This window comes from Peromyscus maniculatus, chromosome 8 (genome assembly GCF_049852395.1).
Source record: "Peromyscus maniculatus bairdii isolate BWxNUB_F1_BW_parent chromosome 8, HU_Pman_BW_mat_3.1, whole genome shotgun sequence".
NCBI lineage: Eukaryota > Metazoa > Chordata > Mammalia > Rodentia > Cricetidae > Peromyscus > Peromyscus maniculatus.
The window spans coordinates 49,566,009-49,582,675 of record NC_134859.1 but is presented as its reverse complement, the minus strand read 5'-3'; the positions used below and the strand labels follow the sequence as shown (position 1 = coordinate 49,582,675).

Here is a 16,667-nt window from a genome sequence, read left to right as displayed (position 1 = left end):
AAGGTTATTACACTGGGCGGCGCGGGGGGCGGGGGGGGGGGGGGGACGGGGACGGGGACGGGGACTCTCTACAGTTGGGAGAATAAAAAGTGCGTGTCGGGAAACAGCACAGGTTACACCAGTGGAGAAGTCTCTTTAGTTGGTATATCCTAAGCCTCAGTCCCCCGAATGACGTTTTCATAATACATTTTAGAAAGAAATAATAAGCTAATGCCTTTTGCTACAGATAATCAGATGAGCTTAAAATTAAATGGCTGGGAGCAAAATCAGTGTCTTCAAGGGAGGCTGTGGTGGTTAGAATGAAAAGCATCTCCCATAGAGTCGGGTATTTGAATACTCGATCCTCAGTTGGTGGCACTGTTTGGAGAGGTAATGGAACCTTTGGGAGACGGAGCTTTGCTGTAGGAGGCACATCACCCAGGGTGGGCTTAGAGTTCATAGCCTCTTCCCACCTCTTGCTCTTTCTGCCTCCTGCCTGTGGCTGGAGGGGATGTGGTTTCTCAGCTTCCTGCCCGGTACCACGCCTCCCCTGCCATTTTGGACTCTCTCCCTCGGGAACTGGAAGCCAGAATGAACGCTTTCTTCCATAAGTCACTGTTGATGATGACATTTTGTCACAGCAACCAAGAGGGGCATTTGACATAACCCAGATAGGACTCTAGGAGCATCCCCATGCTGTGCTCTCAGGAAGGAGCCGGATGCATGAGGAATTTGGGTTTGCCATGATCACAGTGCCTCTGTACTGCATTCATGGGCATCCCATGACCTCAGCATTCGGGTGTCAGATTAGAGTCATGGCAATTGATTGGAGTCGTGCTGACCACTCTTTTTTTTTTTTTTTTTTTGGTTTTTTCGAGACAGGGTTTCTTTGCGTAGCTTTGCGCCTTTCCTGGAGCTCACTTGGTAGCCCAGGCTGGCCTCGAACTCACAGAGATCTGCCTGGCTCTGCCTCCCGAGTGCTGGGATTAAAGGCGTGCGCCACCACCGCCCAGCGACAACCGCTCTTTGTTGTGATGAGTTGGGCACTATGTCTCTGGGCCTGGCTCTTCACCCTGAGGTCTTCTTTGCTTCTATAAGGAAAAGGCAGATTTCCTGCCCAGAGTTTCTGGCTGGAGGACAGAAGGTTAGTGTGGGAGCATGTCACTGTCATCTCACATGATTTTGTTTGGTCTTTTTATGAGAAAGGAGGTAACCCCTGAGAGGTGGCCATGGGTAGTCTTGAGTGACATTAAGCAATGTATACATTCTGAAAGCCCAAGGAAGGGTCTGCAGGGCCTGTCATCCATGATTAGCACAGTTTTCATACCTCAGCTCATCTGTTATGTATTTGGATCTGCTAAGGAAATCTGCAACTCCCCTTTTCCAATTTCTGTGCTTACAGATTTCAGCTTGGATGTGCACCCCACCCCACCCCTTGTAGAAGCTGTCATCCACTGTCAGGGGGACACCTGACAGAAAGGTGTTAAGTGGTGGGGGGAGATCTATTTTGCCTCCTAATTTGGAAATGCAGTCCATCATGGTGGGGATGGTGTGGCTGGAACAGTTGGCAGCTAAGGCAGTAGGAGTTGGAGGCGACTGGGCATTGTGCTAGCCAGGAAGCAGAGCTTGGCTGGAAGAAAGGCCAGACTCTAAGTTTTTACCTCTGCCTTTGCAGTCACATGTCTGCCAGCCTGGCCCCATGTCCGGAGGGTTCCACAACCTCCCAAAACAGCTCCCCACCAGCTGGCGACCAATTGTACAAATGCAGGAGCCTGCAGAGGACTTTTCACTTTTAAACCACAGCAGACAAAGTCTTTGAAACCTTGGTATTTTAGGGGGGGAAAAAAAAAAGCAAAACCAAACCAAAGGCCCTTTTTGATCATCCTTAGGTCAGTGCAGTCCAGGCTTTTCTGTCGCCTACTTTGTGTCATGAATTCGGTGAGAGAGGGTTGCTTGGCGAATATTGCAGGTAGCTCAGGCCCCTCACCATCTCAGCTGGCTTCCCGTCATGACTCTGCTTCAGTAACTGACGAGAAGGCTGACCCAAACCTTCAAGTTACCGGCTCTCCAGTCAGTTCAGGCGATGTAACATCCTCAGCGACGGTTCTTGCTCTGTATCCCCTGGTTCTGATTGGCTATAGCCAGCTGGGGCCTTAGCTGCCTTGTCGGACTTTGCCGAAAGCCATATCGCGCAGTCAGCCAGCCCGTGCTTCCTGCCATTTCCCTTAAAGCTGCACACTTAGTCAGCGAGGAGCAGCTGTCAGGATACAGCCATGGCATTCACACTGAATTCCAGAGTGACACTGAATAGCAGGAATCGCAAGCTACTCTCCTGGGGGCAGCTGGTTCTCTGTGTTCCCACTCCACCCCACCCCCCGCACAAATTCTCCATTCAGCTGCACTTGGTAGGTCCTTTTTGCTGGTGATGACCTGCATCGGCCTGTGAACTGGATTCAGTGCTTCCATATGAGCCCCCTCCAAAGTCATTTTTCTCTATCCTCACTCAGCACGGCTTGATCAATACTTCCATGACTGGATCTTTGAATTTTAGCACGACTCCAGTGAATCTGTCAGAGCCATCTTATTTATTCAGGGTTTAATGAGGGTTGAATCAAGCACATACATTTGTCACCGTTTAAGTGATTCTGCCCTGTCGGCTTCAAGTCAATGAAATCGACCTAAATATGCCGAGAGTGATGTGAGCATTGAGCTCTGAACTGCAGCCCTCTGAAAGAGCAGTGAAGCCCTCTGACCTGCTGAGCCATCTCTCCAGCCCCCACACATTTTAAAGCATCTATTAGTTGGTTCTTCTTAGGTAGCCTGGACAGAGGGTAGCTGTATCTTGATCCTATAATGAACATGGAGGTGTCTTTGCTGTTTCATATGAATTACAGCTATGATGTTGAATAATGTGTATGGCCCAAATCCCTCATTACTTTCAAGTTTTATTTAAATAGGTGGCTCTGGACAGTTCCAATGATCAGAACTGGGTCATTTGTGTAAAGCATGTCTCTATGGGAAGGGTCATTCAGGGATTCCTGCTGAACTGATGTTTACTGTTTCAGCTTTGGGAACTTGTTCAAAATGATCACTTTTCAAATTTCTCTAAACTCTTATCTTAGAATCAGAATGGCTCCCAGGGCATGTGTCTTCCTGGTAGCCTCTAACCAGCTGAAGTCTGAGAGCCTTCCTATAATGGTTTTGCAGGTTGCATCCTAAGAGGCTGAGTGAGAACCCTGCACTTTGCTGCTTTCTGCTATAAAAGCCCCCTTGGAGCCCATAGCCCCACATTCTTAGGGTTTTCCTGCAGATAACAAGAGAGAAAACTACCAGTTAGCTAGCTGCTGTTTAGATTCTTGACTTGGGACTTAGGATGTTGTACCCCTGGATTGGCCAGCTGCAGACATGGTCTCAGGGCTGGGGGAAGGTCCTTGTTTAGTTTGTATTTAAAAGAAACTGTTTCATCTTGGCACACAATTCATCAGAAGAGTTCCCAGGCAGAGTTCTCAGTTCTCTTGAAACGCCTGGCAACCTCTGACCACATTCCTACCTGAGCTCCATCAGTCCCTCTTAGGCAGGGCAGCTTCCCCGCCCCACCCCCGCCATTTCCCCAATCCTTCATCTTCCTGATTTCCCAAGACCGAAGTCAGGCTTGGCTGCCATTTGTCATCCCGACTGCCCTGCTGTGCTCCTCACAGGCTAGAAATAGCTCTGTCTCTTGGAGATAAAAGATCCAGTGGACAAGTTAAGATGATGGACTGTTCTGGCTCTTTTTCCTACCTGCTGGTCCTGATGAGCCCATGAGGTCTCAGACTTACCAGAAGAGGAACCCTGCTGAGCCCTTTCTTCTTGCAGGGACATTCTGGTCCTTCTCTTGTCCCCTAATAGTGACTCCAGCAACCAGAAAGAAGTGCTGGCACTTCTCCCTCAAAGCTCTCTGTTTTCCTCAAGAGGCCAGGGTTCTCCCTGCGAGAGATGAGTTTTTACGGAAATACAAATGTGGTAACTAAAGGTCGATAGGATGCTATTCCGTATTTAGCGGTACAGATTTTAGCCTTCAGATGGGTTTTGAATCCTGTCAGTGCTTGCTTTACACCTCACCTCCATTGTTGGCTTCAGCCGAGTAGGTGTGTTTCCAAACCCAGAAGCCCGTGGGGAACTTCAAGGAATGACAGAGACCATACTAAAAGGCAGAATTGGCAACTGTTAAATATGGAATGCATCACTATTAACAATTGTGAGCGTGACTAAGATTCAAATAGCTCTTAGCAAAAGCTGAGGTGATAGGTGTGTTAATTAGTTTCATTTAATCATGTTCATATACTAGCAGGTCACACGACGCTCCATAAATGTCAACAGTTGTGATTTGTCAAGAGGACAGTGTCATTTGGCTTTAGTGCTTAGGAGGTAATAGAGAACCCAGTGGCAAACTGTAGTGCGCTGTTCCACTGTGGCAAGGGGAGCCCCTCGCCTGGTGTAGCGTTGGGGTCTCCTGGTCACACCTTCCTTACAACAGTGTAGGCCCCAGGCTAACAACTTGAGGCCAGGTATTTCCTCAGCGCTCTGTCCTATCCCCAGGGCCCCACCTGTCTCTCACATCTTCTTCTCTCTTGTTTTCCCTCAGGTGGCAGCAGACTTCCAAGTCTTCAGGGCTCTCCAGCAGCCTTCAGCCTGCGGGTGCCAAAGCCGATGCCCTCAGGGAGGAGATGGAGGAGGCTGCCAACAGAGTGGAGATTTGCCGGGTATCTGTTCCCCTTGTTCTTCCCTCCTGGGCCAGGCTGGGGACTCCGTAGGGGTGGTCTGTGTTGTTCAGTGGGGTTTTCTTAAAACTCTGCTGGTGATGCTCCAGTTAATCAAAATGTCCCTGGGTTGCTCCAGTGAAGTTTTCTTAAAACTCTGCTGGTGATGCTCCAGTTAATCAAAACGTCCAAAGAGTCCGTGCTGAGTTCAGACTCAGAACTGTGAGGGTGACCAGGACAGGGAGGCACAGGCCATCACTGATCTAATGTTGTAAGCAGAGAGTACATGACCTTCATTTTTTTGGGGAGCTTTAGGGCAACTTCATTCCAAAGAATACATTGTATGTCCCTAGGTCAGCTGAGAATTTAGACTGAGCCACAACTTCTGTGATAGTAAAATGTTTCTCCTTCTTTACTTTTTAATACTTTTTAACTGGGCCAATGTATCTATACCTTTTGGGAGACACTTTAAATGTTATCTGTGGGGGCCATAAAAAAACAAAAAAACAAAAAATAATTTCCCTTTTTCAAAGAGAGAATACCTAATTCTAAGAATGGGGATCCTGTACTTGTGGGATGATATCACTCACTGCACACATTCCCATTCCCATCTACTGTTGCCACCCCCACACTGTGTAAGACATAATGAGTCATACACCATTCATAGTGCTGTCATATATATGTATGTGTGTGTATGTGTGTGTGTATGTGTGTGTGTGTCTGTATGTATGTATTATATATGTATTTACATCTCTTTACTTGTCTTTGTGTCAGTTTGGGTCCCTAGGAAAACTAAACCTATGTAAACTATCTTTAAACCCAAATATTAGAAACCTCACTTCTTCTACAAATATATTGTATTCCTGTTGTCACAGTTGCTCATAAACTCTCTCTCTGTGTGTGTGTGTGTGTGTGTGTGTGTGTGTGTGTGTGTGTGTGTGTTATGCACATGTGCGTGCACACTGGATATTGGACCAGGGGCTTCATCATGCTAGGCAAGCAATCTGCTACTGAGCTCTATCCTCAGCCATCCCATGCAGTTTAAAAGAGAGTGACCCTTTGTGCACAGGTTATCTGTTCTTTGCGGCTTTCTTGCCTTGTACATTGACCTTCACTGCCACACTGTGCAGGTGGCTTTGAACTTGCATTCACATGACATTCAGAATTTCCCTCTGGGATTAGAAACATTGAAGAACTTTCAAAGAATCCTCTGTCTCTCAGACTGTTAGCCTGTGGAACCAAGCAGAGAAATCTAAAGGCTTCAGATGCCAGATTCATTGTGATTGAGGCAGACTGGCCACTTGTGCTTCTGGGTCTCTGGCAAATCTCTGGCTAGTGTGGCTGCTGTGCCATTTCTGAAGTGTTATTCTCTCTCCTGCTGATTTGAGCATGAGCTATACTTGGTCTATTGTATATCCATTTATTCAGTTCAGAATCTTTTTGGGGGGATTATATAACAGACTTATTTAGGACTTTTAGCAAGTGCTGTAAAGACAGGTTTAAAAAAATTAGGAAATCCCTCCCAAAAGTCAATGTCATGAACATAATTAATATAAGTTTAGTGTATATTAATTATATATTTTCAATTCATGAGAATAATTCTTTTTTTTTCTTTTTTGGATATTTGTCTTTTATTTTTGAGACTATAATTATATCATAGCCCTTCTCTTTTCTTCCTCCAATCCCTCTCATATACCCCTGCTTGCTGTCTTTCAAATCCATGGCCACTTTTTTTATTGATTGTTGTTGCCTGCACATATGTATGTACAGATACATACATACATATATACATATATACTCCCCAATACATCAACACACCTGCTCGGTCTGCATCATATTCCTTGTACATGTGTTTCCAAGACTGACCATTTAGTATTGGATCACCGACTGGTGTGCTTTTCCCTCTTCGGAAGACTGTGTCTCCCAGTCTCAGGATTCCTTAGTTGCATGTAGTTCTTTGTGTACGGCTGAGGCCTCATGGGCTTCCCTCCATCTACTTTGGCATATCTGTTGGTGTTGTCCTTGTTTAGTTTACACTTGGACAGTCACACTGATGAGACTCTATGAGTATAATTCTGATATTACTAGAAGACACAATCTCCCTGATCCTTTGGTTCTTTAAATCTTTCTTCTTCTTCCCCAACCTTCACCGAGCCTTAGGTGTGAGAGTGTTTTTATAGATGTTTCCACTGGACTTAGCGTGCGTTTTGATTGGTTGTGGTTTTCTGTAGTGGTCTCCGTCTGTTGCAAAGAGAAATTTTCTTGATAAGGGGCGAGGACGACACTTATCTGTGGGTACAAGGACAAGTATTTGGTGTAGTTGGGGTTTATGCTGACTTTGAAAAGTGGGGGTTGTAGATTCTCCCCCAGATCCATGACTTCACTAGGCCTGGGTAGTTGGCTAGCTTTCCAGTACCACAGATGATTTCCGTCTTGTTGAGTGGGTCTTAAGTCCAACTAGAGAGCTATTGGTTACTGCCAAGGTATGTGTACCACTAATGCACTCTTAGGGTTATCATTGTCAGGCTAGCCGTTGTGGTTCATAGGCATCATAGCTGGGTAGAACTGTTGGTTATTTCTCCTTTGGCAGCTTGCATGGTGCTTTCTGATACCAAAAAAGCTAGTTCTTAGGGAGGAGGCATTCAGATCAGTTCTAGCTTAGGGGTCTCTGGATCCTGTGTCCAAAATGCATGGTGTCTTCAGCAATAGGGACTTACCCTTCCACCTCTGGTGGGCAACAAAGGGCAATAGTAATAGCTTGTAATGTTTTGGGAGTCTCTGGGACAACTCTCAAAAGAGGGCTTTCTATGCCTGGTGTTGGGGTTTTTGTTAGGTGGTCTTTAGAAGAAGCATTGTCATCTCAGATGAGAATATTTCATTTAAAGTACATGTGCATATTTATATAAAGACTTAAGTGTATTATAGGTTGGGGGTATTTTTGGTAAACAGTTAATAGTAAAATTCCTTATTTTTTTTCAGTCATCATTACTGGTATTTTATCCTGCTTCTGTATTTATCTTTATCCCCCTCCCCTAGTTAGAAAAGCCCCTTTCAGAATCTTCTTTTTAAAATATTATTTCCAGTAGGCCAGGTAAGCAGGTACTAAGAGGGGATTCTGAAGGTGAATATCCAGGTACACCAGAAGGAAAACAGTAGTGCTGTACACACTGTAGCTTCCTGAATTTGCTGTTATGCCAAAAGTATTTTCCTCTGTAAACACTGTAACAGAAATAGATGTTCATTATAACTAATGGATTGGGCGCCATTTGTAGCTGGAGAGTTTTCTCTCTGGGTCCCACCTATACTTCCTGCTTGGCTACTGGCCAATCAGTGTTTTATTTATTGACCAATGAGAGGAACACATTTGACATACAGACCATCCTGCAGCAGAAGAATACAGAAACATGTTATGAGAAGACACCAACAATCGCCTCTTCTGACCAGCAACACTTTCTCAAGTGAGGTGACCAAGTCCTCCTCCCATCAATGCTCACTCAAAGTTTGTGTGACACTACACCCTATGATACACCCAGTGGCCATGAAATTGAGAAGGATAAGGAAGCCAGGGCTAGAGGATACACATATGTACCATTATATGTGTATGTGTGTATATACATAAAATATATCATGTATATATACAGCCACATGCATGCAGGCATGCATATACATGCATACCCACAGGACACACACACACACCATAACTTTGCTATTTTCCTGTGCAAAGATGCTCGCACTGAACTGACCTGTTAGCTTTGCATTGCTTTTCCTCTCCCAAATGGTAACTAAACTTCCATGGGTCTATATCATTCCACTCTGGTGAATTCTTTTTCTGTAGGATAAATACCCAAAGATGGCATTTTTAGGGTAAATCTACCCATATTGTTATTTGACTAAATACTGACTGACAGTTTTCCCATTCTGAAAAGAACGGTTCACATTTCCATCATCAGTATGAAAAATTTGCATGCCCCTCCTTCCATCTCTACGTGTGTTTTATGTTGCTCCTTTTTTTCTGTTTCTGCATCCTGCCAGTTTGGAAGCTCTCTCTCTCTCTTTCTCTCTATATATGCTATTGTAACTTGTAACTTTCCTTAATATTAGTCATGATCATATGTCCTAATGTTATTTATTAGATGATCTTCTACTGATAGGCATGCCCTGCTTGGGGAGTTGCCTATTTGTACTAATGAGTCAGGTAACATGCCTGTTGCCTTTTAAATGAGCAATTCCTATGTTTCCCATGTGCTGGAAATATTTGACTCTTCCCCATCGGTTGTGCTGCAGGTCCTCTGACTGAGCAGCCCGGTCTTTCTACTTAGTGTGCATTGGTTTTAGCCACTAAAATCTCAGTGCTACAGTGCATGTATGTTGTTTGCCTTAGGAAAGCTACTGTGTGGCCTGGTAGACAAGTGAGGTCTTTCCGAAGGTGTGGGGGTCTGCTGGAGTCCAGCTCCAACCTGCTCCCACCTTTTGAAGGTTCTTGGGTGGAGGAGAAATGAGAAATATTGAAAGATAGAAAGAGAGGATAAGAAAGGCAGAGACACAGGATAGCTTCGGGAGGGCCCTGGATCAATACCCAGCTGCCCTAGGCATTTATTCAAAAGGGCTTTTTATACAAATGTCAAGGGGCAAGGCAAAAGACCTCCTCTTTGCAAGATCAGAGCACACTGTACAGCCAAGTGTAGACCCTTCCAAACACCAGGTAACCACGCCCCTGGCCAAATCATCCATTATGCAACTCTGCTGGGTAAAGCAAGCTCTGATTCTCTGACCCTGAGTAATTTGGGCTCCCACATGAAGGAGAGATCATTTTTTAATGATTTCCTTTATATTAATGTTTTAATGCATTTTATACACTTCTTTTATGGACTTTAAGACAGCAGAAGTTTGTTTTTATACAGTATGAGTTAGAGCTTTTTTTTTTTTGGCTTTATTTTCCTTTTTGTCCAGGTGGATAGTCAGTTGTACCAGCACCGTTGTTAAATCACCATCACCACCCTGAGTTAAATCCTCTTTAATTCCTCAGATTTGTGGACTCTGTGTTCTCCTTCCTGGGACAGTGGAGTGCAATTTTTGTGGAAATGACTTTGCCACACTTTGAGTCTTCAGTAGAAGCTCTCTTCCTTGTGACAGTTGCCTTGGCTAGTCTGTGACATGTTGAGTTGTATGAAATTTGTGAAGGTCAGATTTAGAGGGTAATCATCCACTGTGCCCTTCATCGTCTCGCGTGTATGCTCAACTGATCTTGGGAGCACCTACGGCAAGTTTTCTTAAAGTTTTCTCCTGACTTTGAAATAGACCCAGGCTTCCTTTGTCCTAAGTTCCCTGACTGGGTTTTTCCTGATGTGGAGGTTTTATATTTCCTCAGCAGACACTCTAGGTTGTCTACTCAATAAGCAGAAAAAGAGAGTGGGGCCTGAATGCTGGGACAACAGCAGTCAGAGTCCTCTTTATGAGAGAGACTCTCACAGGCAGGATCACACAGAACTCCTCAGGCATTTGGGGCCCAGAGAACTTTAGCCACCTGGAACACCCAGTCATGGTGGGCTGCTTACATGGGAACTGCTGAGACCTCAGGGGCACAGATGCCACACTCCCTGCCCATTCCTCCAGGAGCCCATACTGTCCCTGCCTTGCCTCCATATTTCAAGGATAAACCAGTTCTGCTCTTCTCAACTGTTATCTGTTTCCTCTTTCTTCCTGGAGCCCCAGATAAAAGAACCCCGTTCCAGTACATCCCAGAAGGCTTGAGTATTAGCTGATAGTTCACTGTGGAGAGAGAAAGTGAATAGAGGAGAAGAGATGGATTAGGAAATGAATCTCCATGGTTGATGGTGCAGTATATCATTTGTCCTGGTACTCAAGACTGACTGCTATCCTGGGCAGCCTGGAAGGCAGCACTTCCTACCTCTACCTTTCAGGCTTTCATACCTTCTGCCTATCCATTGCCAGCCCGCCAGCCACTCTTGTGGCCATTTTCTCAGTCCTCCCTCAGTCTCTTTTAATTTGTGTCTGTTCTTTGTTTATTCTCTAGTGTATAATCTTTGCTATTTGAAGCTTAAGTCTCAGGAGCAACAGATCGAAGGCAGTTTATAGCCATCATTGCCTTCCCCATAGTCTGACTTCACACACACACACACACACACACACACACACACACACACACACACTAAAAAGACACAGTGTTGAATCTGGACTTGTGATTCCTCTTAGCACAAGACTAGTAGTTGGTCATAGGAAGCAAGCACATAAGATCCAAGCAGGACCATCATTTCAGATCGAAAGGTTCCAGAATAGCTGAGGAATATGGACAATACTTGTATTCTCTTCTGCCAGCAGAGTCTGCCCCATGAGGTCTAAGGATAAGAACAACCACATCTAACAGGAAGCCGTCTGATGGCAGTTTCCAGTAGTGTGGACCTTCTGTGATTTATCCACAGGGATCTGGGCAAGACATGCCACATATTGAAGCATGTTGCAAACATGGGTGTTTCTGGTTTCCCTGGACTCGGAGACAATGTATTTCTCATCCTGATGGAGAAGGGAAGCAAATTGCCACACATCTGTGGCCTAGCTGCCCTGGTCCAGCCCCACAGGCTGTTGAATCCTGAACCTACAGCCAGCAGAGCTTAGATTCTGAGAAGATTCTACAACTGTGGGTAGGAAAGTACAGGGACAGGGTGCCCGTCATTTTAAGGTTAAAAAAAAAATCTAGCTGGGCAGTGGTGGTGGCGCACACCTTTAATCCCAGCACTCGGGAGGCAGAGGCAGGCGGATCTCTGTGAGTTCAAGGCCAGCCTGATCTACAGAGCAAGATCCAGGAAAGGCACAAAGCTACACAGAGAAACCCTGTCTCGAAAAACCAAAAAGAAAAAAAAAGAAAATCTAAATTGATGAGTTTTCTGTGTCAGAAAACACCAGTGATGCTCCCACTATCCCCGAAAACACCAGACCCCACAGATCAGGTCCTTTATAGTAAACATTGCAGTATTTTCCCGGGTGCCTCAACTCACTCCATGTTTCTTGCTATACCTGATGGAGTGTGCATGCTGCACCTATAGTTAACTGGTATGCTCTATTGTCAGGAGTTAATGAAAGAGAAAAGCCTATATCATGCCCAGTAGGGGTAGGTACAGTTTTTTTCCTAATACTTTAGATTGATGGTCAGCTGTATCTGAGGGTACAGAATCCATGGGTGGGGAAGGCCAGCTGTATCAAGGGTTAGAGGACTTGGGAAAAGATTTGCTGGCAGTTGCAATGAAGTGAGCCTGATATATCTTGGTGCCTTGAATAAAATTCAACAAATAAGGATGTCATGTACCTATGGATAAAAGGGGAGGTAATAGGTAGGGGAGATAGCTCTGTTGGTAAAGTGCCTACTGTGCAGTCCCAAGGAGCAGAATTTAGATCTCCATAATGCAAGACAGGTTAGGCCCAGCAGTGAATGCTTACAATCCATCTTTGGGGTGGAGCACAGAGACAGATCCCTGAAGCTAGCTGGCCAGCCAGCCTAGCCAGATCATTTCCAGAAGAAAATACTGTCTCAAAAGAAAATAAGACAGCAATCAAGGAAAAACCCTAGCTGCGGGCCTACATATTTATATGCACACATATGCAGTCCATACACAGCACATCATGTGTACACACACGGAGGGGTAAAATTCCCACATAAGACGAAAGGGATGCAAGGTGAGACTGCAGAAATTGAAGAAACAACTCCAGTGTGGGGTTGTCTTTGGTCAAGAACAGTCTGCCTTGGGAGAAACTGAGTCAGTGCTATAAAAAAAATACTTGAGGATTATTTACAGAATGTTAGGGAAAGACCCAAAAAGGTAAGTCTAGAGGAATTATGATACATGTTGAAGGTGGGCAGTGGAAAAGCTGTGTGTTAATAGTGGAAGATTCTGAAAAACAAGTCAGGGTGCTTAGAAAGATAAAATTGGTGCACGACAAACATCTCTGTCTCAAATCTGTTGGAAATTAAAATTTTTGCCTTTTTTAAGCCTTTGAAATGAGTTTTAAAGCAGTAAACACTTTAATTCTATTTTGAGAGGACCTTTAATGTCAGGGCAGAATGAAGCAAAGTAGGATGATAATTCCCACGACCTGCATATAACTCTCTATTGTCAGCCAGCTGCGGACAGCAGTGGGGTCCACTCACTCAGCCTGCACTGGTTTACATTAGGGCTCACTCTTAGGTTGCACTTGGTGTGGATTTGGACAAATGTGTTAATTTTTTTGATAAATCCATTCAAAGCTTTTGCACATTTTAGATTCTTAATTAAAAATGACTAATCAAGACACTTGATTAAAAGGAAAAATATCTAGTTTTTAAGTAATTTTTCTGTAGGTAATGATAATTTCTCTTACATGTAATAGTGGTTATAAAGTTATATATATACAACTATATACAAGTGGTTATAAAGTTATCCGTGTTTCTATAATGATAAATGGGAAACATTAGAATCCCACGATTGAACACGGACTTTTATGTTGCAGTTTTGGGGAAGTGGTATGGGTAAAATAACTTCGGGAATATAACTGTGAGCCAAAGAAAGCACGTGTTTTCATAGGACTGGTATTTCCCCATCTGTCTTCATTTGATATTAACCAAAACATACTGTTGGCTGTTTGGTTTTTAGAAGGCAGGGATATGATTGTGCACATTCAGCACACACTTTCATGTACAATAAAGAATGAGGGAAGAAGAATGTCTTCTGTAGAGGCCATTGTGTGGTGGGATACTCAGAGCTTTGAGATCGAGGCTATATCCTTGCTCTGTGGAAGATGCGCTCTGAGCTCCGGTGGTGGGCTGTTTCTAGGAGACACACCGTCTCCTGAGAGAGAAACACAGTTGCATCTCCTCTGTTTCCACCTGTGTGGGTGTCTGGTTCATTGGTTGGCTACCTGACAAATAGGAATCTTACCTGCTTCACTGGTAAGCCCTGTGCTTCACAGAGGCTTTCTAAGTCATGTTACACTAGATTCTTCTCAGCCACCACTTCACAAAAGAGGTTTGAAGCCTACACGCAGCATAGAACAGGCACGGAAAGGCCCCAGGGCTCGATTGGGTTATTAATTATAAATATGTTATTCAGTCCCCCAAGTGTTTGGGCCTAGGTTCTGCCTGATACCAGTTTCTCATTTAATTCTACTGTGGTCTTTTTTTTATTTGCTGAGTATGTTTGATGGCCCAGAATGTGGTCCCTCTTGGTCCAGACTGCAGGAGCGTCTGTGGATGGTGTACGTTTGCTGGAGTTGAGGGTGTGGCCCACCTGTGCCACCGGTGATTCCTGTGCTGACCTGCTGCCTGAAGCTGCTACAGTTTCTGCTGTCATGGAGTTTCCCTTTGGAGTTCTCTAAGCTGTTGATCAATGTGTTTCCATGTTCTGTTTACACTGAAGATTATTATGTCTTCTGGAGGATTGCCTCCCCTCTAATGGAGTTCCTGCCTACCCTTCCACCCCAATAGCTTTCCTGCCTCTAAAGTCAGTGTCATCTGCAGTGACAGTGTAGCAACTGTCTCTTTCTTTTGGTTAGTCTCGGCGCAGTGTGTCTTTTTGACATCATTTTTCTTCTGTGGGGGAGGAGAGTGAGGCAAGATCTCATCCTGTATCCCTCAGTAGCTGCAGCTTCTTTCCTTTCTTCGACCACCAAAGTGCTAGGATTGCAAACAAGTGGCCCCATGCCTGGCTTTCATTTGCCTTTAATCTAGATGTGCATTGCTAAAGTAGGTTTCTTCTGGATTTGAAAACTGGTAGGCTCCGTGGTTAAGAGCATTTATCACTCTTGCAAGTGAACCAGGTTTGGCTCCTAGCACCCCATTGGCAGCTCCCCACCATCTGTAACTCCTGTTCCAGGTGATCAGATGCCCTCTTCTGACCTCCTGAGGCACCCCACATGCATATGCATGCATGCCAGCCAAAACACTCATACACATAAAATAAAAATAAATCTATATAAAAATTTAAAGAGGCATCTCATACCCAAGATAGAGTTGATTGAGCTTTGCTTTTTGATACTGTTCTCACAATCTCTGTCCTTCAATGGATAGCTGTAGAGCATTTCTGTTCACAGTGATTATTGATAGCACATTTCATGTCTACTATGTGTTTCTGATTTCTATATGTTTCTCTTGTTCCTGTGTTTCTCTTCCATGATTCTTTTATTTCATTTCTAGTGTTAATTCAATATTTTTATCTGATTTTGATTCTCTCCTTTAAAATAATAATACCTTCCCATTTTTGCTTTTTTTAGTGGCTTCTCTAGAATTCAAATTTTTTGCCCTCTTATTTCATTTATGTATGTATGTATGTATTATATGTAAGTTCTAGTGTACATGCACACTATGGCACACAGGTGGAGGCCAGAGGACAAATCTATAGAATAGGTTCCATGGATAGAACCCAGGTCTTCATGTCTGTATCCAAAGTGTCTCTAGTAATAAATACTCCTAACCGTGAATACATTGTTGCTAATATTAGTTTCTGTGAACTGTCACCCATGAGACTACATAATAAGAAAGAAGTTTTTATCTTAATTTCAGTATCAGTTAATTCTCTCACTGCGGTGACAAAATTCATGAGAGAAGCAACCTGAGGAAAGGAGTTTCCTGTGGTCGATAGTTGGAGGGTATGATTGTTCCTGGTGGTCGAGGCGTGATGGCAGGCACGTGGGACCATTGCTCGTGTAGCGCTTGGGATACAGGGAGAGTTCAAGAGAGGTGACACCTCTTGGCTTTCTCTCTTTTCCCTTTTGATTCAGTCACCGAGCCCCAGCCCAAGGGATGGTGTCACCCACGTTCAGAACACATCTTCCCTCCTGAGTTAAACCTCTCTGGAAATGCCCTCGGAGGGGTGTGTCTCCTAGGCATTGAAAATCACATGAAGCTGATAATCTACATTGCATGAAGGCCCACCTTCATTCGGTTATTTCTTCTCCAGCACTCTTCCTTTGGGGGGCTTCGGGCAGCTGACCTCTGTCACATTCTTTCTCTGTAGAATCTTCTCTAACATTTATTTCTTCCTTGGTGTGTCTGGGGCAACACAGTCCTTCAGTATGTCATTGTCCGCCCAACTCTTCATTTCTCCTTTACTTTTAAAGGATAATTTCTCTGAGTATGGGATTTGAGGTTGGTGTTTTAATGTTTTTCTCTTAATATTTTAAATATTCCATGCTCATGTATTAGCTTGCATGCATTCTGAGTTCAATTTAGCTGTAATTCCTTTTCCCCATCTCACTTTTCCCTAAGATTTTGTCTTTATTTTTCATCTGCTGCAGTTTTAACATTGTGTGTCCATGTGTACATTTTTTGTATTTTTGTTCAGCATGGTGTTCTCTGCTTTTCCTGAATGTATGGATTGGTATTTGATAATTTGGGGAAATTATTTGGTAATTGGATAATTTGGGGAAATCTCATCAATTGTTGCTTTAAATCTTACTTTTATACTTTTCTTTCATTTTCTCTTAGTATATATTGAGTAATCTGCATAAAAATGCTTAATACTCAGTGTTTTTAATACTGGATTTTTTTTTCAGATTCTGAAATGTTTCTGTATACTTAAGTCTAAAATTCACTTATGTTTCCTATGTACCTTATACAAAAAAAATGAAGAGAATTAAATTTTTTTAACTTATTCTTTAACAATTTCATACATGTAGGTAATATATTTTACTGTCTCATTAACTTCTCTTGTACACACCCACTCTTTCTGAACCCTGAAGGGAAAATTATCTATTTATTTAAATAATCTATTTATTTTTTCTTGTAAATATGTAAGGTATGTGTATATTTGTGTGTGTATGTATGTATGTATGTATGTGTGTGTGTGTATGCATGAGTGTACCGCATAGATATTTATGTGTGCATGTATGTGGAGGCCAAAGGCTGGAGTCAGGTGTCTCCTTTATCATTCTCTACCTTATATACTGAGGCAACATCTATCGCTT

At 43.7% G+C, this 16,667-nt stretch overlaps 1 protein-coding gene across 6 annotated transcripts in view; it reads left to right on the top strand.

Moving 5' to 3' along the window:
* Positions 1-16,667, top strand: part of Arhgap44 (Rho GTPase activating protein 44) — a 174,940-nt gene that overhangs the window by 111,891 nt on the left and 46,382 nt on the right. For all 6 annotated transcript variants that reach the window (XM_076542614.1, XM_015992386.3, XM_015992387.3 and 3 more), the window contains exon 7: positions 4,604-4,721. In XM_076542614.1, the coding sequence (XP_076398729.1) occupies positions 4,604-4,721 (118 nt within the window). The remainder of the gene's footprint in view (positions 1-4,603; positions 4,722-16,667) is intronic.